Source organism: Nicotiana sylvestris, chromosome 8 (assembly GCF_000393655.2).
Source record: "Nicotiana sylvestris chromosome 8, ASM39365v2, whole genome shotgun sequence".
Classification (NCBI taxonomy): domain Eukaryota; kingdom Viridiplantae; phylum Streptophyta; class Magnoliopsida; order Solanales; family Solanaceae; genus Nicotiana; species Nicotiana sylvestris.
In genome coordinates, this window is record NC_091064.1 from 122,284,289 (window position 1) to 122,310,524 (window position 26,236).

General features: G+C 38.7%; 2 protein-coding genes across 2 annotated transcripts; both read left to right on the forward strand.

Annotated features, from left to right (window-relative positions):
* Nucleotides 1-22,983: 22,983 nt before the first annotated feature.
* On the forward strand, nt 22,984-23,853 carry LOC138875617 (uncharacterized). Its single transcript, XM_070154465.1, has 2 exons — nt 22,984-23,348; nt 23,556-23,853. The coding sequence occupies exons 1-2, from the start codon at nt 22,984-22,986 to the stop codon at nt 23,851-23,853; spliced, it is 663 nt and encodes a 220-aa protein (XP_070010566.1).
* A 642-nt stretch (nt 23,854-24,495) lies between these two features.
* On the forward strand, nt 24,496-25,628 carry LOC138875618 (uncharacterized). The gene is made up of 2 exons (XM_070154466.1): nt 24,496-24,796; nt 25,510-25,628. Exons 1-2 carry the CDS (start codon nt 24,496-24,498, stop codon nt 25,626-25,628), a joined length of 420 nt encoding a protein of 139 aa, XP_070010567.1.
* The last annotated feature ends 608 nt before the right edge of the window (nt 25,629-26,236 follow it).

Genomic DNA, 26,236 nt, shown 5'->3' on the forward strand with positions numbered 1-26,236 from the left:
TCTTACCACCTTATTTAAACAATTCAAAAATCTAGCCATTGTAGCCTCCTCTTCCTCCATACAATTAGCTTGGATCATAGCCTTATCCATAGCCTTAAAGTACTCATCTACAGACAAAGACCCTTGCTCAAAGTTTGAAGACGTTGTTGTAGATCTCTTTGAAAGTGTGATGGCAGAAATCTCTTCCTCATTACCATCTTCATCTCAGCCCACGTAGCAACGAGTTCTTGTACTTCTTGAAATCTGTCCCTAGAAAGCTTTTTCCACCAGATTGCTGCATAGTCAGAAAACTCAACAGCAACAAGTTTAACCTTCTAACCCTCCGAATAGTTATGGCAGTCAAAGATGGCTTCCACTTTTCTCTCCCAATCAAGGTACAAGTGTGGATCCCTAGTTCCCTTGAAAGATGACATCTTCATCTTTATACTACTTATATTATCATCTTTAAGTCTTCCTCTTTGTCCCCTCCTTTATCTTCCTACGCTATTAAAATTAATATCATCATTAAAATCATCGATTGGGTTTTCTTGATTTACAATGGGGGCGGGTACATTTTTCCTAGCTTGGGGTCTAGCATTATTTCCCCTCCTAAGTTCGGCTATTGTAATATTTTGCTCAGCAATGGTGTCCCTCATCTCTTGGAATTGCAAATTCCACCTTTCAAATTGTTGGTGCATAGCTTGCAAGGTGAAATCATTCCTTCCTTTGATTTCGGCTTCTTGAAGAACCCTTTGTTCATCATCACTACCTGTACGAGACATCCTGAACAAAGCAATATATATCTCTCAATTTGGCTTTTCCCTCTGATGTTCTCACCTCTATTACCTTTTTCCACTCAATGCAACTCTTGATCGTTAATCTCCAGATTTATTAATAAACCTTACTAGTCACAACCTTTAGTGATAATAATATGGAGTTAGAAAAAGAAAGAAAAGTTAATGATCAAACCTAGAAAGAACAGGAATTGGTTAGTAGAAAAAAAAGGAAATAATTTTAGGGAATCCAAAACCCACAAAAATAAGGAAAGAAGTTTCCTTAATCTTCAAGAACAAGGATCACCTCTTCTTGTTTCCTTTCTTGACTTGGAAACCAAATAATACTTGAATTCTAAAAATAATAATGACCAATAAGACTTTTTTTGGGCTGATATTTGATTTTTTGATCTTTTTTGCTTAGGAACCTCCCAAGATTATCAAGACTGAAAACTTGATTATCCTATGCTCTGATACCACTTGATAACAACATGATAGGGGATTCAAGAATTACTAATAAAAAAACAAGAAAATCAAGAAACGTGCAGAAGCTAAAAGAAAATAAAGAAACGAAAAATGACGGAAAATTAAAGATAGATTGAATTCAAGAAAGAGTTTCTTGAATTCAAGAAGTCTATTCTTGAAAGTTAATCCTAACAACCACAATTAGCTAACGAAGAACTAATCGCCTTTGGTAGAGGTTAAAAATAAGAGATAGATTGTGAAACCCGACCCTTTAGAATAAGAAGAACAACAATAAGCCTAAACTTATCACCTTTCTTGAATACCTAGAAGTGATCTAAGATTTCGAAGAATTCATTACCACCTTATTTAAACCATTCAAAAACCTAGCCACTATAGCTTTCTCTTCCTCCATACAATTAGCTTGGATAATAGCCATATCCATAACCTTAAAGTACTCATCTACAGACAAGGACCCTTGCCTGAAAGTTTGAAGATGTTGTTGTAGATCTCTCTGAAAGTGTGATGGCACAAATCTCTTCCTCATTACCCTCTTCATCACAGCCCATGTAGCAACGAGTGCTTGTCCTTCTTGCAATCTTTCCCTAGATAGCTTTTTCCACCAGATAGCTAGTCAGAAAACTCAACAGCAACAAGTTTAACCTTCTTACCCTCCCAATAGTTGTGAAAGTCAAATAACGCTTCCAGTTTTGTCTCCCAATCAAGGTACAAGTCTGGATCCCTTGTTCCCGTGAAAGATGGCATCTTCATCTTTATACTACTTATATTATCATCTTCAAGTATTCCTCTTTGTCCCCTCCTCTCTCTTCCTACCCTATCAAAATCAATATCACCATTAAAATCATCGAGTAGGTTTTATTGATTTACAATGGGGGCGGGTACATTTCTCCTAACTTGGGGTCTAGCATTATTTCCCCTCCTAAGTTCGGCTATTGTAATATTTTGCTCAGCAATGGTGTCCCTCATCTCTTGGAATTGCAAATTCAACCTTTTAAATTATTGGTGCATAGCTTGCAAGGTGAAATCATTCCTTCCTTTGATTTCGGCTTCTTGAAGGACCCTTTGTTCATCATCACTACCTGTACGAGACATCCTGAACAAAGCAATATATATCTCTCAATTTTGCTTTTCCCTCTAATGTTCTCACCTCTCTTACCTTTTTCCACTCTATGCAACACTTGGTCGTTAATCTTTAGATTTATTAATAAACCCTACTAGCACAACCCTTAGTGATTCAAGAATATGGAGTTAGAAAAAGAAAGAAAAGTGAATGACCAAACCTAGAAAGAATAGGAATTGGTTAGTAGGAAAAAAAGGAAAGAATTTTAGAAAACACAAAAGAATAAGGAAAGAAGTTTCCTTAATCTTCAAGAAACAAGGTTCACCTCTTCTTGTTTCCTTTCTTGACTTGGAAACCAAATAATACTTGAATTCTAAAAATAATAATGAGCAATAACACTTTTTTTGGGGGCCGATTTGCGTTTTTTTTAATGCTCAATAACCTCCCAATATTATCAAGATTGAAATCTTGATTAGCCTATGCTCTGATACCACTTGATAACAACACGATAGGGGATTCACGAATTACTAAAGAAAAACAAGAAAACCAAGAAACATGCGGAAGCTAAAAGAAAATAAAGAAACGAAAAAGGACGGAAAATTAAAGATAGATTGAATTCAAGAAAGAGTTTCTTGAATTCAAGAAGTCTATTCTTGAACGTTAATCCTAACAACAACAATTAGCTAACGAAGAACTAATCGCATTTGGTAGAGGTTAAAAACAAGAGATAGATTGTGAAACCCGACCCTTTAGAATAAGAAGAACAACAATAAGCCTAAACTTATCACCTTTCTTGAATACCTAGAAGTGATCTAAGATTTCGAAGAATTCATTACCACCTTATTTAAACCATTCAAAAACCTAGCCACTATAGCCTTCTCTTCCTCCATACAATTAGCTTGGATCATAGCCATATCCATAGCCTTAAAGTACTCATCTACAGACAAGAACCCTTGCCTCAAAGTTTGAAGAAGTGTTGTAGATCTCTTTGAAAGTGTGATGGCACAAATCTCTTCCTCATTACCCTCTTCATCTCAGACCACGTAGCAACGAGTGCTAGTCCTTCTTGCAATCTGTCCCTAGAATGCTTTTTCCACCAGATTGCTACATAGTAAGAAAACTCAACAACAACAAGTTTAACCTTCTTACCCTCCGAATAGTTTTGGCAGTCAAAGATGGCTTCCACGTTTATCTCCCAATCAAGGTACAAGTCTGGATCCCTTGTTCCCTTAAAAGATGGCCTCTTTATCTTTATACTACTTATATTATCATCTTCAAGTCTTCCTCTTTGTCCCCTCCTCTCTCCTCCTACCCTATCAAAATCAATATCACCATTAAAATCACCGAGTGGGTTTTCTTTATTTACAATGGGGGCGGGTACATTTCTCCTAACTTGGGGTCTAGCATTCTTTCCCCTCCTAAATTCGGCTATTGTAATATTTTGCTCAAGAATGGTGTCCCTCATCTCTTGGAATTGCAAATTCAACCTTTTAAATTATTGGTGCATAGCTTGCAAGGTGAAATCATTCCTTCCTTTGATTTCGGCTTCTTGAAGGACCCTTTGTTCATCATCACTACCTGTACGAGATATCCTGAACAAAGCAATATATATCTCTCAATTTTGCTTTTCCCTCTAATATTCTCACCTTTCTTACCTTTTTCCACTCTATGCAACACTAAGTCGTTAATCTTTAGATTTATTAATAAACCCTACTAGTCACAACCCTTAGAGATAAAAAAAGAAAGAAAAGTAAATGACCAAACCTAGAAAGAATAGGAATTGGTCAGTAGGAAAAAAAGGAAAGAATTTTAGAAAACACAAAAGAATAAGGAAAGAAGTTTCCTTAATCTTCAAGAAACAAGGTTCACCTCTTCTTGTTTCCTTTCTTGACTTGGAAACCAAATAATAATTGAATTCTTAAAAAAATAATGAGCAATAACACTTTTTTTTAGGGGCCGATTTTCTTTTTATTTTTTGTTTATTTTATGCTCAATAACCTCCCAAGATTATCAAGATTGAAATCTTGATTATCATATCCTCTGATACCACTTGATAACAACACGATAGGGGATTCAAGAATTACTAAAGAAAAACAAGAAGATCAAGAAACATGCGGAAGCTAAAAGAAAATAAAGAAACAAAAAAGGACGGAAAATTAAAGATAGATTGAATTCAAGAAAGAGTTTCTTGAATTCATGAAGTCTATTCTTGAAAATTAATCCTAACAACAACATTTAGCTAACAAAGAACTAACCGCCTTTGGTAGAGGTTAAAAACAAGAGATAGATTGTGAAACCCGACCCTTTAGAATAAGAAGAACAACAATAAGCCTAAACTTATCACCATTCTTGAATACCTAGAAGTGATCTAATATTTCGAAGAATTCATCTTACCACCTTATTTAAACCATTCAAAAACCTAGCCATTGTAGCCTTCTCTTCCTCCATTCAATTAGCTTGGATCATAGCCATATCCATAGCCTTAAAGTACTCATCTACAGACAAGGACCCTTGCCTCAAAGTTTGAAGACGATGTTGTAGATCTCTTTGAAAGTGTGATGGCACAAATCTCTTCCTCATTACCCTCTTAATCTCAGACCACATAGCAATGAGTGCTTGTCCTTCTTCCAATCGGTCCCTAGAAAGCTTTTTCCACCAGATTGCTGCTTAGTCAGAAAACTCAACAACAACAAGTTTAACCTTCTTACCCTCCGAATAGTTTTGGCAGTCAAATATGGCTTCCACTTTTATCTCCCAATCAAGGTACAAGTCTGGATACCTTGTTCCCTTGAAAGATGGAATATTCATCTTTATACTACTTATATTATCATCTTCAAGTCTTCCTCTTTGTCCCTTCCTCTTTCTTCCTACCCTATCAAAATCAATATCATCCTTAAAATCATCGAGTGGGTTTTTTAATTTACAATGGGGGCGGGTACATTTCTCCTAGCTTGGGGTCTAGCATTATTTTCCCTTCTAAGTTGGGCTATGGTAATATTTTGCTCAGCAATGGTGTCCCTCATCTCTTGGAATTGCAAATTCCACCTTTCATATTGTTGGTGCATAGCTTGCAAGGTGAAATCATTCCTTCTTTTGATTTCGTCTTCTTGAAGGACCCTTTGTTAATCATTACTACCCGTACGAGACATCCTGAACAAAGCAATATATATCTCTCAATTTGGCTTTTCCCTCTAATGTTCTCACCTCTCTTACCTTTTTCCACTCTATACAACTCTTGGTCGTTAATCTTTAGATTTATTAATAAACCCTACTAGTCACAACCCTTAGTGATAAGAATATGTAGTTAGAAAATGAAAGAAAAGTGAATGACCAAACCTAGAAAGAATAGGAATTGGTCAGTAGAAAAAAAAGGAAAGAGTTTTAGAAAATCCAAAACACAAAAGAATAAGGAAATAAGTTTCCTTAATCCTCAAGAACAAGATTCACCTCTTCTTGTTTCCTTTCTTGACTTGAAAACAATATAATACTTACATTCTTAAAATAATAATGAAAAATAACACTTTTGGGGGGCTGATTTTTTTTTTTTTTTGTTTTTTTATGCTCAATTACCTCCCAAGATTATCAAGATTGAAATCTTGATTAGCTTATCCTCTGATACCACTTTATAACAACACTATAGGGGATTCAAGAATTACTAAAGAAAAACTAGAAAATCAAGAAACGTGCGGAAGTTAAAAGAAAATAAAGAAACGAAAAAGGACGGAAAATTAAAGATAGATTGAATTCAAGAAAGAGTTTCGTGAATTCAAGAAGTCTATTCTTTAAAGTTAATCCTAACAACAATAATTATCTAACGAAGAACTAATCACCTTTGGTAGAGGTTAAAAACAAGAGATAGATTGTGAAACCCGACCCATTAGAATATGAAGAACAACAATAAGCCTAAACTTATCACCTTTCTTGAATACCTAGAAGTGATCTAAGATTTCGAAGAATTCATCTTACCACCTTATTTAAACCATTCAAAAACCTAGCCACTATAGCCTTCTCTTCCTCCACACAATTAGCTTGGATCATAGCCATATCCATAGCCTTAAAGTACCCATCTACAAACAAGGACCCTTGCCTCAAAGATTGAAGACGTTGTTGTAGATCTCTTTGAAAGTGTGATGGCACAAATCTCTTCCTCATTACCCTCTTCATCTCAGACCACGTAGCAACGAGTGCTTGTCCTTCTTGCAATCTGTCTCTAGAATGATTTTTCCACCAGATTGTTGTATAGTCAGAAAACTCAACAGCAATAAGTTTAACCTTCTTATCCTTCGAATAGTTTTGGCAGTCAAAGATGGCTTCCACTTTTATCTCCCAATCAAGGTACAAGTCTGGATCCCCTGTTCCCTTGAAAGATGGCATCTTCATCTTTACACTACTTATATTATCATCTTCAAGTCTTCCTCTTTGTCCCCTCCTCTCTCTTTCTACCCTATCAAAATTAATATCATCATTAAAAACATCGAGTGGGTTTTCTTGATTTAAAATGGGGGCGAGTACATTTCTCCTAGCTTGGGGTCTAGCATTATTTCCCCTCCTATGTGGGCAAGCTCAGCAATGGTGTCCCTCATCTCTTGAAATTGCAAATTCAACCTTTTAAATTATTGGTGCATAGCTTGAAATGAAATCATTCCTTCCTTTGATTTCGGCTTTTTGAAGGACCCTTTGTTCATCATCACTACCTGTACGAGACATCCTGAACAAAGCAATATATATCTCTCAATTTGGCTTTTCCCTCTAATGTTCTCACCTCTCTTACCTTTTTCCACTTTATGCAACTCTTGGTAGTTAATCTTATGATTTATTAATAAACCCTACTAGTCACAACCCTTAGTGATAAGAATATGGAGTTAGAAAAAGAAAGAAAAGTGAATGACCAAACCTAGAAAAAATAGGAATTGGTCAGTAGAAAAAAAAGTAAAGAATTTTAGAAAACCCAAAACACAAAAGAATAAGGAAAGAATTTTCCTTAATCTTCAAGAACAAGGTTCACCTTTTCTTGTTTCCTTTCTTGACTTGAAAACAATATAATACTTAAATTCTAAAAATAATAATGAAAAATAACACTTTTTTGTGGGCTGATTTTCTTTTCTTTTTTTGTTTTTTTTATGCTCAATAACATCCCAAGATTATCAAGATTGAAATCTTGATTAGCCTATGCTCTGATACCACTTGATAACAACACGATAGGGGATTCAAGAATTACTAAAGAAAAACAAGAAAATCAAGAAACGTGCGGAAGCTAAAAGAAAATGAAGAAACGAAAAAGGACGGAAAATTAAAGATAGATTGAATTTAAGAAGTCTATTCTTGAAAGTTAATCCTAGCAACAAAATTTAGCTAAGAAGAACTAATCGCCTTTGGTAGAGGTTAAAAACAAGAGAGAGATTGTGAAACCCGACCCTTTAGAATAAGAAGAACAACAATAAGCCTAAACTTATCACCTTTCTTGAATACCTAGAAGTGATATAAGATTTCGAAGAATTCATCTTACCACCTTATTTAAACCATTCAAAATCCTATATACTGTAGCCTTCTCTTCCTCCGTACAATTAGCTTGGATCATAGCCATATCCATAGCCTTAAAGTACTCATCTACAGACAAGGACCCTTGCCTCAAAGTTTGAAGACAATGCTGTAGATCTCTTTGAAAGTGTGATGGCACAAATCTCTTCCTCATTACCCTCTTCATCTCAGACCACGTAGCAACGAGTGCTTGTCCTTCTTGCAATCTGTCCCTAGAATGCTTTTTCCACCAGATTGTTGCATAGTCAGAAAACTCAACAGCAACAAGTTTAACCTTCTTACCCTCCGAATAGTTTTGGCAGTCAAAGATGGCTTCCACTTTATCTCCCAATCAAGGTACAAGTCTGGATCCCTTGTTCCCTTGAAAGATGGCATCTTCATCTTTATACTACTTATATTATCATCTTCAAGTTTTCCTCTTTGTCCCCTCCTCTCTCTTCCTACCCTATCAAAATCAATATCATCATTAAAATCATCGAGTGGGTTATCTTGATTTACAATGGGGGCGGGTACATTTCTTGTCACGCCCCGAACCTGGGCCTGGACGTAACACAACACTCGGTGCCTGACTACATGTGACCGAGCGAACCAACTGGCTAGCTGAATCAACATGTGGTATCATAACATACTGAATTTGGAAGATAAACTAACACATGCTGATATACTAAAAGTCTGGATGATATAAATCAAAGTGCGAAAATACTTATACAATTCTGAAACATATTTGTAACCAACATAGCTTAATATGAAAGCCTGTGACTCTGTCTAACTATTACTTTAGTCTATGAAGCCTCTATTTGAGTACTGAAAACACTGACTGCATGTAAATACTGAAGATTGTAGCAATGATAATGCCCTGAAAGAACTAGGGATAACCAAATAGCTGGTACGAGAATCCAAGCACTCTGAATCATCAACCTGTAAATCATTACCTGCATCGCGAGATGCAGGCCCCGGGCAAAAGGGACGTCAGTGCATTTGAATTGTACTGGTATGTAAAATAGCTGAACAAAAGAACTGTCAACACTGAAACTGAAACTGAACTGCTAGCTGATAAGCTGATAACTGAACGAGGAAGTAAGGATGTGAATACTCCCTCTTCTGAATGATGAACAACCTGTTTATCTGAACATTAAACTACGGCCTCAGGCCCAATATGTATATATATATAAATATATGTGCACAACTGCGGCCTCGTGCCCAAGTATACATATACATAACTGCGACCTCAGGTCCAAAATGCATAAAGCATAAACTGCAGCCTCAGGCCCAAAGATGCATAAAGCATAAACTGCGGCCTCAGGCCCAAATACAAGTGTTCAACATTCAAGGATTTAAAATCAAGAACTGAGAATCATACTGCAATATATGATAGTGAAATACTGAATCACATTGAGTTACATGATACTGGAATACTGCATCATACTGAGTTACATAATACTGGAATACTGAATAGGACTAGACTGAGACATGTATTCTTGAACTGATTGTGAACACTGAAACTTCAACTTTTTATGGCATACTGAGTAATCTATACTAAGACTCGGGGGCATCAAACCCATGTCTATATTGAATACACACTGAGCTCACAACGTTCAGAATGAAAGTCATGAACGAGTTATGAAGCTAAAGAATAGAAGTTCTACAACGATTCAAGGAACTAGTCTTAACTATATTTCTGAGGCAATTGATACGTCATAAAAGAAACGTAATGTAGGGAGAGTCATTAACATTCCCAAACATAGAGAGTTAGCCTCACATACCTCAGTTTGCCCTTTAGTGATACTACAATGATCCACACTAACCTTTAATCTACAACAACAACATCCAATGGAACCCAATATTAGTAATAAATTCCATAACTTATGCCATTTAGGCATATTATCAAACACCTTATAGGCATAGATATTTACACCTCATAACTTTAGTGTTGGCTCATCCAACTATCACCATTAACCAACAATTCATTCCACCATCATTCCTAACAAATTTATAACTTCCAACACCATATGTATGACCATCCATTCACACCCAACCAACAAATCCTATCAAATAATCACCTTTAAATCCCTACCATGGTCATGCATTTAAATTGGGAATTTATGACTTCCAATCACCATACCATAAGTTGTAATACTTGATTCATACTCATAATTCCATAATAACACCATATATGTAAGTCTAAGGGTGTAGGATTACCTCTTGTAGACCAAATCTTGAAAGACAACTTTTGGGGTGTTCTTGAGATTTTGAAGAAATCCTCTGAAACCCAATCAAAATCATGTTGTAACTAGTGATTGAGAAGTGAAATCACCATGATAACACACTTAAAAACTCACCTTAGGTGTGCAATTGTATGCCTTGGTCGAGTTGGGGGTGTAGAGGAAGCCCTAAGCTTGAGAAATGACTCAATTTCTCTTATTTCCGGTCTTTAAGATATTTAAAACCTTCCAGACGCACGAGCTCGCGCGCTGGAGGCAGAATACTCAGCAAAACACGCGACTTCGCACGAGACTTCGCGCTCTTGTTCGCGCTCTTGTTGAGTGAGAAACTAGACTCAAAGGGCTTTAATTTGATAGGTTGTGAATCACACAACTCATTGTATCCAGGTAGATATGCTCGCCCAAAGTGAGGTCTTGTGCATACTCATTTGCAAATTTTCAGCTATTATGAAAATTTTCAACTTGGCTTGGATTTAAGTCTCTCCTTAGACCCCAAATCACCTAAAATATGCCTCGTACACTTATTATCATAACTACTCAATTACCATCACGCTAATACTCGTTTAATGCATCCACAACCGATTCAAATTATGGGGTGTTACATTTCTCCTAGCTTGGGGTCTAGCATTATTTCCCCTCCTAAGTTCGACTATGGTAATATTTTGCTCAGCAATGGTGTCCCTCATTTCTTGGAATTGCAAATTCCACCTTTCAAATTGTTAGTGCATAGCTTGCAAGGTGAAATCATTCCTTCCTTTGATTTCGGCTTCTTGAAGGACCCTTTGTTCATCATCACTACATGTACGAGACATCCTGAGCAAAGCAATATATATCTCTCAATTTGGCTTTTCCCTCTAACGTTCTCACCTCTTTTACCTTTTTCCACTCTATACAACTCTTGGTTGTTAATCTTTAGATTTATTAATAAACTCTACTAGTCACAACCCTTAGTGATAAGAATATGGAGTTAGAAAAGAAAGAAAAGTGAAAGACCAAACCTAGAAAGAATAGGAATTGGTCAGTAGAAAAAAAAAGGAAAGAATTTTAGAAAACCCAAAACACAAAAGAATAAGGAAAGAAGTTTCTTTAATATTTAAGAACAAGGTTCACCACTTCTTGTTTCCTTTCTTGACTTGGAAACCAAATAATACTTAAATTCTAAAAATAATAATGAAAAATAACACTTTTTGGGGGGCTGATTTTCTTTCTTTTTTTGGTTTTTTTTTATGCTCAATAACCTCCCAAGATTATCAATATTGAAATCTTGATTATCCTATGCTCTGATACCACTAATAACAACACGATAGGGGATTCAAGAATAACTAAAGAAAAACAAAAAAATCAAGAAACGTGCGGAAGTTAAAAGAAAATAAAGAAACGAAAAAGGACTGAAAATTAAAGATAGACTGAATTCAAAAAAGTGTTTCTTGAATTCAAGAAGTCTATTCTTGAAAGTTAATCCTAACAACAACAATTAGCTAACGAAGAACTAATCGCCTTTGGTAGAGGTTAAAAACAAGAGATAGACTGTGAAACCCGACCCTTTAGAATAAGAAGAACAATAATAAGCCTAAACTTATCACCTTTCTTGAATACCTAGAAAAGATCTAAGATTTCGAAGAATTCATCTTACCACCTTATTTAAACCATTCAAAAACCTAGCCACTATAGCTTTCTCTTCCTCCATACAATTAGCTTGGATCATCGCCATATCCATAGCCTTAAAGTACTAATCTACAGACAAGGACCCTTGCCTCAAAGTTTGAAGACGTTGTTGTAGATCTCTTTGAAAGTGTGATGGCACAAATCTCTTCCTCATTACCCTATTCATCTCAAACCACGTAGCTACGAGTGCTTGTCCTTCTTGCAATCTGTCAGTAGAATGCTTTTTCCACCAGATTGTTGCATAGTCAAAAATCTCAACAGCAACAAGTTTAACCTTCTTACCCTCCGAATAGTTGTGGCAGTCAAAGATGGCTTCCACTTTTATCTCCCAATCAAGGTACAAGTCTGGATCCCTTGTTCCCTTGAAAGATGGCATCTTCATCTTTATACTACTTATATTATCATCTTCAAGTCTTCCTTTTTGTCCCCTCCTCTCTCTTCCTACTCTATCAAAATCAATATCATCATTAAAATCTTCGAGTGGGTTTTCTTGATTTACATTGGGGGCGGGTACATTTCTCCTAGCTTGGAGTCTAGCATTATTTCCCCTTCTAAGTTCAGTTATGGTAATATTTTGCTCAGCAATGGTGTCCCTCATCTCTTGGAATTGCAAATTCCACCTTTCAAATTGTTGGTGCATAGCTTGCAAGGTGAAATCATTCCTTCCTTTGATTTCGGCTTCTTGAAGGACCCTTTGTTCATCATCACTACATGTACGAGACATCCTGAACAAAGCAATATATATCTCTCAATTTGGTTTTTCCATCTAATTTTCTCACCTCTTTTACCTTTTCCACTCAATGCAATTCTTGGTCATTAATTTTTAGATTTATTAATAATCCCTACTAGTCACAACCCTTAGTGATAAAAATATGGAGTTAGAAAAAGAAAGAAAAGTGAATGACTAAACCTAGAAAGAATAGGAATTGGTTAGTAGAAAAAAAGGAAAGAATTTTAGGAAACCCAAAACCCACAAGAATAAAGAAAGAAGTTTCATTAATCTTTAGTAACAAGGTTCACCTCTTCTTGTTTCCTTTCTTGACTTGGAAACAAAATAATACTTGAATTCTAAACTTAATAATGAGCAATAACATTTTTTTGGGGGCTAATTTTCATTTTTTTTTGTGTTTTGTTTTTTTGCTCAAGAACCTCCCAAGATTATCAAGATTGAAATCTTGATTAGCCTATGCTCTGATACCACTTGATAACAACATGATAGGGGATTCAAAAATTACTAATGAAAAACAAAAAAATCAAGAAAAGTGCGAAAGTTAAAAGAAAATAAAGAAACAAATAAGGACGGAAAATTAAAGAAAAATTGAATTCAAGAAAGAGTTTCTTGAATTCAAGAAGTCTATTCTTGAAAGTTAATCCTAACAACAACAATTAGCTAATGAAGAACTAATCGCCTTTGCTAGAGGTTAAAAACAAGAGATAGATTGTAAATCCCGACCCTTTAGAATAACAGGAACAACAATAAGCCTAAACTTATCACCTTTCTTGAATACCTTGAAGTGATCTAAGATTTCAAAGAATTCATCTTACCACCTTAAGTTGAGTCTTGAAGGTTGAAGAACAACACGATAGGGGATTCAAGATTTACTAAAGAAAAACAAGAAAATCAAGAAACGTGCGGAAGCTAATAGAAAATAAAGAAACGAAAAAGGACGGAAAATTAAAGATAGATTGAATTCAAGAAAGAGTTTCTTGAATTCAAGAAGTCTATTCTTGAAAGTTAATCCTAACAACAACAATTAGCTAACGAATAACTAATCGCCTTTGGTAGAGGTTAAAAACAAGAGATAGATTGTGAAACCCGATCCTTTAGAATAACAAGACTAACAATAAGCCTAAACTTATCACCTTTCTTGAATACCTAGAAGTGATCTAAGATTTCGAAGAATTCATCTTGCCACCTTATTTAAACCATTCAAAAACCTAGCCACTGTAGCGTCCTCTTCCTCCATACAATTAGCTTAGATCGCCATATCCATTGCCTTAAAGTACTCATCTACGGACAAGGACCCTTGCCTCAAAGTTTGAAGACGTTGTTGTAGATCTCTTTGAAAGTGTGATGGCACAAATCTCTTCCTCATTACCCTCTTCATCTCAGACCACGTAGCAACGAGTGCTTGTCCTTCTTACAATCTGTCTCTAGAATGATTTTTCCACCAGATTGTTGTATAGTCAGAAAACTCAACAGCAATAAGTTTAACCTTCTTACCCTCCGAATAGTTTTGGCAGTCAAAGATGGCTTCCACTTTTATCTCCCAATCAAGGTACAAGTCTGGATCCCCTGTTCCCTTGAAAGATGGCATCTTCATCTTTACACTACTTATATTATCATCTTCAAGTCTTCTTCTTTGTACCCTCCTATCTCTTGCTACCCTATCAAAATCAATATCATCATTAAAATCATCGATTGGGTTTTCTTGATTTACAATGGGGGCGGGTACATTTCTCCTAGCTTGGGATCTAGCATTATTTCCCCTCCTAAGTTCGGCTATTGTAATATTTTTGCTCAACAATGGTGTCCCTCATCTCTTGTAATTGCAAATTCCACCTTTTAAATTGTTGGTGCATAGCTTGCAAGGTGAAATAATTCCTTCCTTTGGTTTCGGCTTCTTGAAAGACCCTTTGTTCATCATCACTACCTGTACGAGAAATCCTGAACAAAGCAATATATATCACTCAATTTGGCTTTTCCCTCTAATGTTCTCACCTCTCTTACCTTTTTCCACTCAATGCAACTCTTGGTCGTTAATCTTTAGATTTATTAATAAACCCTACTAGTCACAACCCTTAGTGATAAGAATATGGAGTTAGAAAAAGATAGAAAAGTGAATGACCAAACCTAGAAAGAATATGGTCAGTAGAAAAAAAATGAAAGAATTTTAGAAAACCCAAAACACAAAAGAATAAGGAAAGAAGTTTCCTTAATCTTCAAGAACAAGGTTCACCTCTTCTTGTTTCCTTTCTTGACATGGAAACCAAATAATACTTGAATTCTAAAAATAATAATGAAAAAAACACTTTTTTGGAGGCTGATTTTCTTTTCTTTTTTTTTTGGTTTTTTTTATGCTCAATAATCTCCCAAGATTATCAAGATTGAAATCTTGATTAGCCTATGCTCTGATACCACTGATAACAACACGATAGGGGATTCAAGTATTACTAAAGAAAAACAAGAAAATCAAGAAACGTGCGGAAGCTAAAAGAAAATAAAGAAACGAAAAAGGACGGAAAATTAAAGATAGATTGAATTCAAGAAAGAGTTTGTTGAATTCAAGAAGTCTGTTCTAGAAAGATAATCCTAACAATAACAATTAGCTAACGAAGAAATAATCGCCTTTGATAGAGGTTAAAAACAAGAGATAGATGGTGAAACCCGACCCTTTAGAATAACAAGAACAACAATAAGCCTAAACTTATCACCTTTCTTGAATACCTAGAAGTGATCTAAGATTTCGAAGAATTCATCTTAACACCTTATTTAAAACATTCAAAAACCTAGCCACTGTAGCCTCCTCTTCCTCCATACAATCAGCTTGGATCATAGCCATATCCATAGCCTTAAAGTACTCATCTACAGACAAGGACCCTTGCCTCAAAGTTTGAAGATATTGTTGTAGATCTCTTTGAAAGTGTGATGGCACAAATCTCTTCCTCATTACCCTCTTCATCTCAGCCCACGTAGCAACAAGTGCTTGTCCTTCTTGCAATCTGTCCCAAGAAAGCTTTTTCCACCAGATTGCTGCATAGTCAGGAAACTCAACAACAAGTTTAACCTTCTTACCCTCCGAATAGTTGTGGCAATCAAAGATGGCTTCCACTTTTCTCTCCCAATCAAGGTACAAGTCTGGATCCCTTGTTCCCTTGAAAGATGACATCTTCATCTTTATACTACTTATATTATCATCTTCAAGACTTCCTTTTTACCCTAGAAGTGATCTAAGATTTTGAAGAATTCATCTTACCACCTTAAGTTGAGTCTTGAAGGTTGAAGAATAGTCCAAGAGTAGCCACACATAAGAGTGCAAGAAAAATCTCATAATTTTTATTGATAATAATCTGAATAATCTAAAAGCAAAGAAGATACCCCTTTATATAGGGAAGGGGTCACGAAATTCTACCTAAAAAATAAGGAAATAAAGTCCTAAACTACTTTGGACAACAAGTCCAACTACCATAGGAAAAGGTAAAACTCTAGCAAACAAAAACTAAGTCAATCTTGGAAAGTAATTCCAATAGTCTTAGGAAAAGAAAAACAAAACCTTAACTACCAAGGAAAGCATCAAATATGTCCTAACAAACTAGGAAACAAAATAAGGAAATTTGACTCCTCCTATGTTTTGGCCGCCTCTCCCTGAGCTGACTTGGGCACCAAGTTGGCTCCTTTGTGAGTTGATTTAGGTGCCTAATTTAGGCCCTCCTTGACTGGTGCTTGGACCCCAATCTACTTCCTCTTGGACTTGGACTTGGACCATGAAATGAGTGTAGTACTTTGTTAAATCCTCTCCATAATTCTTGAGCTCTTCTTCCATCATTAGCGCCTTCTTGATCTCCCATTGAAGCCCAATAGACTTGTCTTGCTTCTCCTTAGCTTGAGACCTTGTAAATGGCTTTCTTGGTGCTTCTAAAGCTTTATCCTTGTCCGTGGAGCTATCAGAATGTCGACATAGTGTGTTTAAAAGATTCTTACATACCTTTCGAATATCTGTACGAGAGGTATGGCCATAGCAAGTCTTTTCGCACTTACTATATGAGATGTCCCTCACTTCTCTGGGTCACATCCACCACAGAATGTTCGTGTTCGTTGTGTGCTTTCTAGGCCTGATAGTGTTCCCAATGAAAAAGGGAAGAATCCACACTAGGTTGGCCATGGTCTCCAAGGCTTCGATGGAAGGAATTAATGGGCAGACATATACCATAGTCCCCATGATCATAGTCGACATCTACAGGGCTCTAGAGCGCTGTCAGAGAGGGGTCAAGTATTTCGAGGGTTGTAATCTGTTGCTGCAGTTATGGTTGCTAGAGCATCTCCAAAAGGGTCGCTATCGTCAAGAATTTCCGCGAAGGGCTTGGAACGACCATATTGCCTTCCATCACCCTAAGCAGATGACTTACATTCCAGACAGATTTGCTCAGCCGGAAAGCGCCAGGGAATGGGTAGAGTTCTTTGATGCTGATCGGGTTGAGAGGGATATACCCATATGTCCCTAAGAAAGTTATGAGGCAAGAAGGCAGGAAATAGGTTGTACCAAGGGTTGTCAAGATGAGTCATTTCAGGGGCAAATTTCCAAGATGACGACGTCCCTCACAAGTGCCAAGCTCAGCACATGTGGCACTGCAAAATCATTATGGAGAAAAGCACTGTTGAGCCAGACAAATATCATGCAAGATGCGAGCCTCTCTACCCGGCATGATTGGAGGACAATCTGAAAGGAATGGTGACACCGGGGACTGGTCGAGGGAATCGAATCATAGACGAGGAAGCTGAAGCTCAAGTCAAATACAACAGGCTGCGCAAGAGGGTCCGCGACTCTGAGAATGAGCATCGGGAAATACATGAGAGGAACGTGAGGTTGATCGAGGAGTGGAAATAAATGGCAATCACTTCCAACAGGACACTGGAATATTTGGAGCGAGGAATAGTGGAGCTGGAGGGCAAAGTCATAAAGAGGATTGAAAACTGCCAGAATGCTGATGGAGCTGAGGGAGGACATCTGGCTAGAGCCTACTTGCTGCTAGGACTGCGCAAGCTGGGAGATCTATATGATGGGTTCTGGAAGATCGAATCTGGGGAAGGTCCTTCTAGGACCAAATAGATTAGATTTACTTGCTTTTCCGAAAATGTAATAAGGCCAAGTGCCAGTAGTGACTTATTTTATCATTATATTAGTGTCGTTTTGGGATTCGTCTATTTTTATATTATGAAATAAAGCATTTATTAGCATTTGAAGTTCTCCAAATTTATTTGTCGCTAGGCCTACCTCGGGCACAACGAGACTCCCAAATTAGGATACGAGTTTACATTTCGCAACATGTGTTTAAATACTGCAAACATTTCAGAATCCTCACTAACTTGTTACCTTTTTCCGCTTATTTTTATTATTATTCCCATCCCCTTAGGTTGGTTCACTCATACTGGCCTCATCAGCGTATCACACCAGATCTAGAGCCCCTCCACCTCCTCCTCCTCCAAGCAACACAAAAAGTATAGGGAAATCAAAGATGGACGACTTAAGTGGGATCCGAAAGGAAAGTTTTGAGAACGTAGAGACTTCAGATGGTCGTAGTACTCCAGCCCCGAATGACCTAATTTTGAGACTGGAACAAAAGATACTAAAACTACAAAGAGAACTTGAGCAGGTCCGCAATTTGGCAAACTTGTCACTCACCCTCCTCAAAACACACAAAACCAACAGCCACAAAATCCTACCACACCAAATCAATACGCAACTCCACCCCAAAACATCAATCCGCTACCAGTACCAACTCTATCAGAACATCATCATCAACCAATTCAATATCCACCAACCACCACTTACCACACTCTCCAAAATACACCACCACTCATTCTCGATCCACAAAACACCACCAATGACCATCACTATACCCAAGTCCCTAGCACCCATCAGAGCAACCCCATATATGTAGAAACTATACCACATTCTACCCAACCAATCTCCTATGCACCAGAACTCTCCGAGAAGGACCTGTTCATTAAGAACATGGCCGAAGAACTCAAGAAGTTAACAAGCCGGGCTCAAGGTGTTGAAAACGACAAGGGCATAGAAGGTTTGAGTTATGAATATCTGTGCATACAGCCGGATGTCGAACTGCTAGAAGGGTACAAGCCTCCCAAGTTTGAGATGTTCGATGGTACAGGTGATCCTAGGGTTCATCTAGGACCTATTGCGACAAGCTTGTTGGGGTCTGGAAAGATGAAAAGATCCGGATGAAGCTCTTTATGAGGAGCCTTACTGGGGACGCTTTGTCTTGGTATATCAGCTAGAATCCCAAGAAATGGTCCAATTGGGTAAGCATGGCATCGGAGTTCATGGACCGGTTCAGGTTTAACACAGAGAATGCACCGGATGTCTTCTACATTCAGAATCTTAAGAAGAAACCTACAGAGACTTTCCGTGAGTACGCTACTCGCTGGAGGTCGGAAGCGGTCAAGGTCAGGCCCTCTTTAGATGAAGAACAGATGAATAAATTTTTCGTCAGGGCACATGATCCACAATATTACGAGAGGTTGATGGTCATCGAAAATCACAAATTCTCTAATATCATCAAGCTCGGAGAAAGGATCAAGGAAGGAATCAAGAGCGGGATGGTAACGAATTTTGAGGCATTGCAGGCCACAAATAAGGCACTACAATTAGGTTGCATATTGAAGAAGAGAGATATTGGGGCAGTAATGGTGGCCCAGGGCCCAAAATCTCGACTAACCTATCAAACACCTCCACCCGCATATCAAACACCTCCACCCACATATCAAACACCTCCACCCACATATCAAACACCTCTACCCATGTACCAAACATCACCACCTACATATCAGCCTTCATCTCCCAGATATTCCCAACCAGCCTTTGTCCATCACACCTACAACTCCCAACCATCCCACTTTCAAACACCACCAGCTCGCCAAAATTACCCAAGACCAAGACCCAACTTCGACCGCAAGCTGCCCAGACAATACACCGCCATTGCTGAGCCCATCAACCAACTATATGAAATGTTAAAAGCCACAGGTTACGTCACTCCTATTCCCGCTGTGGCATTAGAAAATCCATCCCAATGGGTCAATCCAAATAAAACTTGTGCGTACCATTCCGGTATGAAAGGGCACACCACTGTTGAGTGCCGAACATTAAAGGATAAGATCCAAACGCTCATTGACAATAAGGTCATACAAGCAAAGAAAGCTGCACCTAATGTCCGCAACAATACCCTCCCTAATCACAGAGGTGATGCCATACATGTAATAGAGACAAATGAAGAATGGGACCCTGAGGGGTCGATCGGGCTTATTTAAAAAGGCGATGACTTCAAGGTTGCAGTCACACTTAATCCTATTGTGGTTCATACTCAGGCACCAATCGATGTTGAGGTAATTGCATCAGTTCCGTTCGAAGTAGAAGTGGCTCCACCCGCAGCCACCTCCGCTCCATTTGAAGTATAGGTGGTCACACCTTTTACCATGACGGTATCAACCACACCCCCATTCAACTCAAAAGAAATACCCTTGGATTATGTTGCTGAGGCTCGGCGAAAAGGGAAGACTAAGATAGAGGAATCTGACGCTGCACAAGGGATGACTAGAACTGGAAGAGTCTATACACCTGAACATCTGAGAGGTTCGAGTAAGGAGGCCACCACTAGGCAACCTCTCATTGAGACTGGGCTAGATGACTTATGGAGGAAAGTGCAGGCAAAGGTATACTCTATTGTTGACCATCTGAACAAAGTCCCTGCTCAGATATCTATCTGGTCACTATTACAGAATTCATAGGCACACAAGAACGCCTTGATGAAAGTACTGAGCGAGGCTTATGTACCCAATAATATCACTGGTGGAGAAATGGCCAACATGGTCGGTCAAGTGTTGGAGAGCCATAAGATTATCTTCCATGAAGATGAGCTATCGCCCGAAGGTCTGAATCACAATCGAGCATTGAATATTGCGGTACAATTTGAAGACAAGTTCATTGTCAGGGTCCTGGTTGATGGAGGTTCGAGTCTAAATATTTGTCCATTGGACACCCTGAAAAGGCTGGACAAAGGTTTCCATGAAATACAGATAGGAAGCATGAATGTGAAGGCTTTTGATGGGTCTTAGAGGGTCACAATCGGGGAAATCAACCTTTGCTTGCAGATGGGGCCAACTTGGTTCGACGTTGAATTCCAAGTGCTTGACATACCGGCCTCATACAATCTTCTGTTGGGCCGACCATAGATCTATGCCACTAGAGCCGTGCCTTCCACACTACATCAAGCCGTAAAATTTGAATGGAACTGTCAGGAGCTAATGATCCATGAAGATGGGAGTAACCCCATCCACACTAGTCAAACCATCCCAGCCATTGGACATAGAAGAAGGCTATGAGGGGAAACCTATCATCACATCAAACGAGTCAATGCCGTTTAGAAGGATAAGTGGTGGAGTAACAAAATAAAAAGCATACTAGCATGGTCTAGATACGACCCGACAAAGGGTCGAGAAAGAACCTCTAAAGTTTCACCAAACCAATACGGCTGAAAAATCATGGTACCACCTTTGGGCTCGGATACCAGTATACATGGCAAGAGTACAATGATTGGTCGCCTCTGTGCCACGGGCCGTACTACCCTCTTGAGCAGCCAGTGCCATATTTGGAACAAGATTTTCACCAGGCCGACACAATATGGGGAACTGCAGAAGAAGAAGCACTAGCTGGGCTGAAAGATCTGTTCTTGGAAGACAAGGACATGGATTGTTGTGCCATAATTGAGGAGGAGGAAGAAGAAGGCCTCACCATTCAGACTGTGGCAAAGGGAGCTATTCTTAGAAACTGGACCGCCACACCATCCCGGGCCCGTCGAGTCTCGGGTAGCTTGGCAGAATTTATAGCCGTTCTAGGCATTTAAAATTTCTGGCAATTTTGTTTTAAGATTTCTTTGTTTCAAAATAAATGCTCGATTCATCGAGCCAAACTTTGTTTGAACAATTTTTTCAGTTTTAATCAAATGCATTTGTCCTTTATGATTATTCATTACTATTTTTATACTTTTCTTTTCTACAGTGTTATTATTACTTTTCCTGATGAACCAGTAATTGTGACATGTAATTAGGTAACGCAACATAAGAATAGTGATTCAGAGGAAAAAGATGAGGTACCTGAGGAAATTGTCAGGGAGGTTGAAAATTTTGAGAATAAGCCTAAGTCCAACCTGGACGAGACCGAAGCAATAAATTTGGGAGACGACGATACCATCAAAGAGACCCGTATCAGCATTCACTTGTCACCAACAGAGAAGGAGGAATACATCTATTTTCTAAAGGAATATGAAGACATCTTCGCATGGTCGTATGACGATATGACCGGTTTGAGCAAATCTATAGTGGCTCACAAGTTGCCTACCAATCCCATATATCCGCCAGTTAAGCAAAAACTCAGAAAATTCAAACCAGACATGAGTTTGAAAATCAAGGAGGAAGTTACTAAGCAGATCAAAGACAAAGTTCTCAGGGTGGTTGAGTACCCAACCTGGTTAGCTAACATTGTGCCAGTTCTGAAGAAAGACGGGAATGTCAGGGTATGTGTTGATTATCGGGATTTAAACAGAGCAAGTCCCAAGGACGATTTTCCACTGCCAAATATACATATCTTGATCGATAACTGTGCCAAGCATGAACTCCAATCCTTTGTAGATTGCTTCACATGTTATCGCCAGATCTGGATGGATGAAGAAGATGCAGAGAAGATAGCTTTTATTATATCATGGGGGTGTATATTGTTATAAGATAAGGCCATTCGGTTTGAAGAATGCTGGGGCCACTTACATGAGAGCCATGACAACCATCTTCCATGATATGATAAACAAAGAAGCATAGGTGTATGTGGACGATGTCATTATCAAATCCAGGAGGGCCGCAGATCACATAGCAGACTTGAGGAAGTTCTTCGACAGGATAAGGAGGTACACTTTGAAATTGAACCCCACAAAGTGTGCATTTGGGGTTCCCGCAGGAAAGTTATTGGGATTCATTGTCAGTCGCCGAGGGATCCATCTTGATCCATCTAAATTCAAAGCTATTCAAGAGTTACCGCCACCTAAGAGAAAAAAGGACGTAATGAGCTTCCTAGGGCGGCTCAACTATATCAGTCGATTCATTGCACAGTCCACAGTCATATGTTAACCCATCTTCAAGATGTTAAGAAAGGATGCCGAAACAAGTTGGACCGAGGATTGTCAGAAAGCTTTTGACAAGATCAAGGAGTACATATCCACACCACCAGTTCTGGCCTCGCCAGAACCAGGACGAACTTTACTACTTTATCTATCCGTATTGGATGGAGCCTTCGGATGTGTTTTGGGACAACATGACGAGACAGGAACAAAGGAGCAAGCCATATATTATCTGAGTAAGAAATTCACGCCTTATGATGCACGATATTCTCTGCTTGAACGCACTTGCTGCGCTTTGACCTGGACAACCTAGAAATTGAGGTATTACTTCTGTGCCTACACTACATATCTCATATCTAAGATGGATCCTCTGAAGTACATATTTCAGAAACCCATGCCTACTGGGAAGTTGGTTAAATGGCAAATACTACTAAGTGAGTTCGATATCGTCTATGTAACTCAGAAGGTGGTCAAGGGGCAAGCATTGGCAGATCACCTTGCTGAAAATCCAGTGGGAGGAGAATACGAACCCTTGAAAATATATTTTCCTAATGAAGAAGTATCATTCGTAGGAGAAGACATTACCGAAGAATATGACGGTTGGAAGATGTTCTTTGACGGAGGCGCAAATTTCAAAGGAGTGGGCATTGGAGCAGTTTTTGTATCAGAAATGGGTCAACATTATCCGATATCTACTAAACTCATATTTCCCTGCACTAACAACATGTAAGAGTATGAAGCCTATATACTAGGGCTCAACATGGCAGTCGACATGAACGTTTAGGAGGTGCTGGTGATCGGTGACTCAGATTTTCTTGTGCACCAGATACAAGGAGAGTGGGCCACCAAGAACTCCAAGATATTGCCATATTTGCACCATGTGTAGGAAGTGAAAAAAAGGTTCACAAAGATAGAATTCTGACACGTGCCCAGAATTCAGAATGAGTTTGCCGACGCATTAGCCACTTTGTCATCCATGATACAACATCCAGATAAGAACTATGTTGATCCCATCTCGGTGAGGATCCATAATCAGTCAGCTTACTGTGCTCATGTCGGGGAAGAAGCCGTTGGAAAGCCTTGGTTCCATGACATCAAAGAATACTTATCAAAAGGAGAATACCCGGAGCATGCAAATCACACTCAGAAGCGCATGCTCCAGAGATTGTCAAATCAGTTCTTTCATAGTGGAGGGAACTTGTACAGAAGAACTTTGATTTGGGGTTACTAAGGTGTGTCGATGTGAAGGAAGATTCTAAGTTACTTGAAGAGATACATGCCCCTGTAGTCCACACATGAATGGTTTCGTTTTGTCTAAAAAGATACTTAGGGCATGATACTTTTGGATGACCATGGAGATGAATTGCATTCAGTATGTTAGCAAATGCTTTCAATGCCAAGTGCACGCCGACATGATAAAAGTGCCGCCAAATGAGCTCAATGCAACAAGCACACCTTGGCCATTCGCTGCCTGGGGAATGGATGTTATTGGTCCAATTGATCCCACTGCTTCAAACAGACACATGTTTATTCTGGTAGCATCTTACAAAGCTGTAACCAAGAAAGTCGTCATAGATTTTGTCAAGGATCGTATTGTCTGCCGATTCGGAGTTACCAAGTCCATTATTACTGATGAAGCTACCAATATCAACAGTGATCTGAAGAAAACTATGTGTGAATCTTTCAAAATTGAGCACAAGAATTCCACGGCCTACAGACATCAGATGAATGGAGCCGTAGAAGCCGCCAACAAAAACATTAAGAAGATACTAAGGAAAATGGTAGAGAACCACAAATAGTGGCATGAGAAGTTACTCTTTGCTCTGTTAGGGTACCGCACCACAGTTCGCACGTCAACCGGGGCACCCCCTACATGTTGGTTTATGGTACCGAGGCTGTCATCCCAGCCGAGGTGGAGATTCCATCTTTAAGAGTCATACAGGAAGTTGAACTCAATGATGCGGAGTGGATAATGAGCCTCTATGACCAATTGGCCCTTATTGATGGAAAGAGAATGAATGCAGTGTGTCATGGCCAACTTTATCAGAATAGAATGTCCAGAGCTTTCAAGAAAAGGGTCAAACCAAGACAGTTCGCACTAGGACAGTTGGTCTTGAAGAAAATCTTCCCACATCAAGATGAAGCCAAAGGGAAATTCTCTCCCAACTGGCAAGGTCCGTACATCGTTCACAGAATACTAACAGGAGGATCACTCATACTTGTAGAAATGGATGGGAAGTCTGGCCAAAACCGATCAATTCAGACGCAGTCAAGAGATACTATGCTTAGATACTTTACATTTTCTCTTCTGATGTAATTGAACTACGCTTGACCTGATTCCCATTTAAGAGGGGATATGTAGGAAGCCTTATGTGTTCGGTCATATTATAATAAATTTTTCATTTCCCCCGAAATCAGAAACTGGGGCAGAATTTTGAGGAGGGTCCTCAAAATTCCGGAGCAAGTTTAGCCAGAACCATCTCATGCTAAGAAGTCAGTAATCAGTTAAGAACTGGGGCAAAATTTTGAGAAGGATTCTCAAAATTCCGGATAAGGCTCAGCAGGGTCCATCATCCGCAAACAGGCAAAAATCATCTACCAAACTAGGGCAGAATTCTGAAGAGGACCCTCAAAATTCCAATAAAAGATAGTTGCATTGTGTCACAGTCACTAGTTCATCAAAAATTACTTAATATATCAATACGTTTCCAAAACAACTCTATTTTTATCAATAATTGCATGTTTTTCGAACAATTCTATTTCCATAACAGTCGGGTGCTACCTAGGGGGACTCAAAGGGGCTTTTAGAACGAAGCAGAGCAAGGCCGGCAGATGAAGCAAGAACCAACCTCCCCTCATAAAACTTATGATTTTTCTTTGAATGCAGGCACATTTGACATAACGGTGGCATTCACAAAACATGTGTACACAAAGATAATTCACTATCTATCAGCCCATCAGACATCGAATACATCTCTAACTAAGAAATACACTACTCTTACCTAATATTCACTCTTTGCATGAGACTAATCCCTGTCCCCATACTTGCATGAGTCTAATCCTTGCCTCCCTATTTGCATGAGTCTAATCCCTGACTCCACATTTGCATGAGGCTAATCCTTGCCTCCATATTTGCATGAGTCTAATCCTTGACTCCATGCTTTCATGAGGCTAATCCCTGCCTCCCTACTTGCATGAGGCTAATCCTTGCCTCCATATTTGCATGAGTCCAATCCTTGACTCCATATTTGCATGAGTCTAATCCCTGACTCCACTGAGGCTAATCCTTGCCTCCCCATTTGCATGAGTCTAATCTCTTACTCCACATTTGCATGAGTCTAATTCTTGACTCCTTATTTGCGTGAGGCTAATCCTTGCCTTCATATTTGCATGAGTCTATTCCCTGACTCCATATTTGCATGAGGCTAATCCTTGCCTCCATATTTGCATGAGGCTAATCCTTGCCTACATATTTGCATAAGTCTAATCCTTGACTCCATACCTGTATGAGGCTAATCCCTGCCTCCCCATTTGCATGAGTCTAATCCTTGACTCCATAAGGCTAATCCTTGCCTCCCCATATTTGAATGAGGCTAATCCTTGCCTCCCTGTTT

Coding starts and splice junctions, on each gene's coding strand:
- LOC138875618 (XM_070154466.1), top strand. CDS start 24,496: ATGTTGGTTTATGGTACCGAGGCTGTCATCCCAGCCGAGGTGGAGATT. Junction 24,797..25,509: donor ATTCTCTCCCAACTGGCAAG/GTCCGTACATCG, acceptor CTTTGAATGCAG/GCACATTTGACATAACGGTG.
- LOC138875617 (XM_070154465.1), top strand. CDS start 22,984: ATGGATCCTCTGAAGTACATATTTCAGAAACCCATGCCTACTGGGAAG. Junction 23,349..23,555: donor TTTCCCTGCACTAACAACAT/GTAAGAGTATGA, acceptor ACACGTGCCCAG/AATTCAGAATGAGTTTGCCG.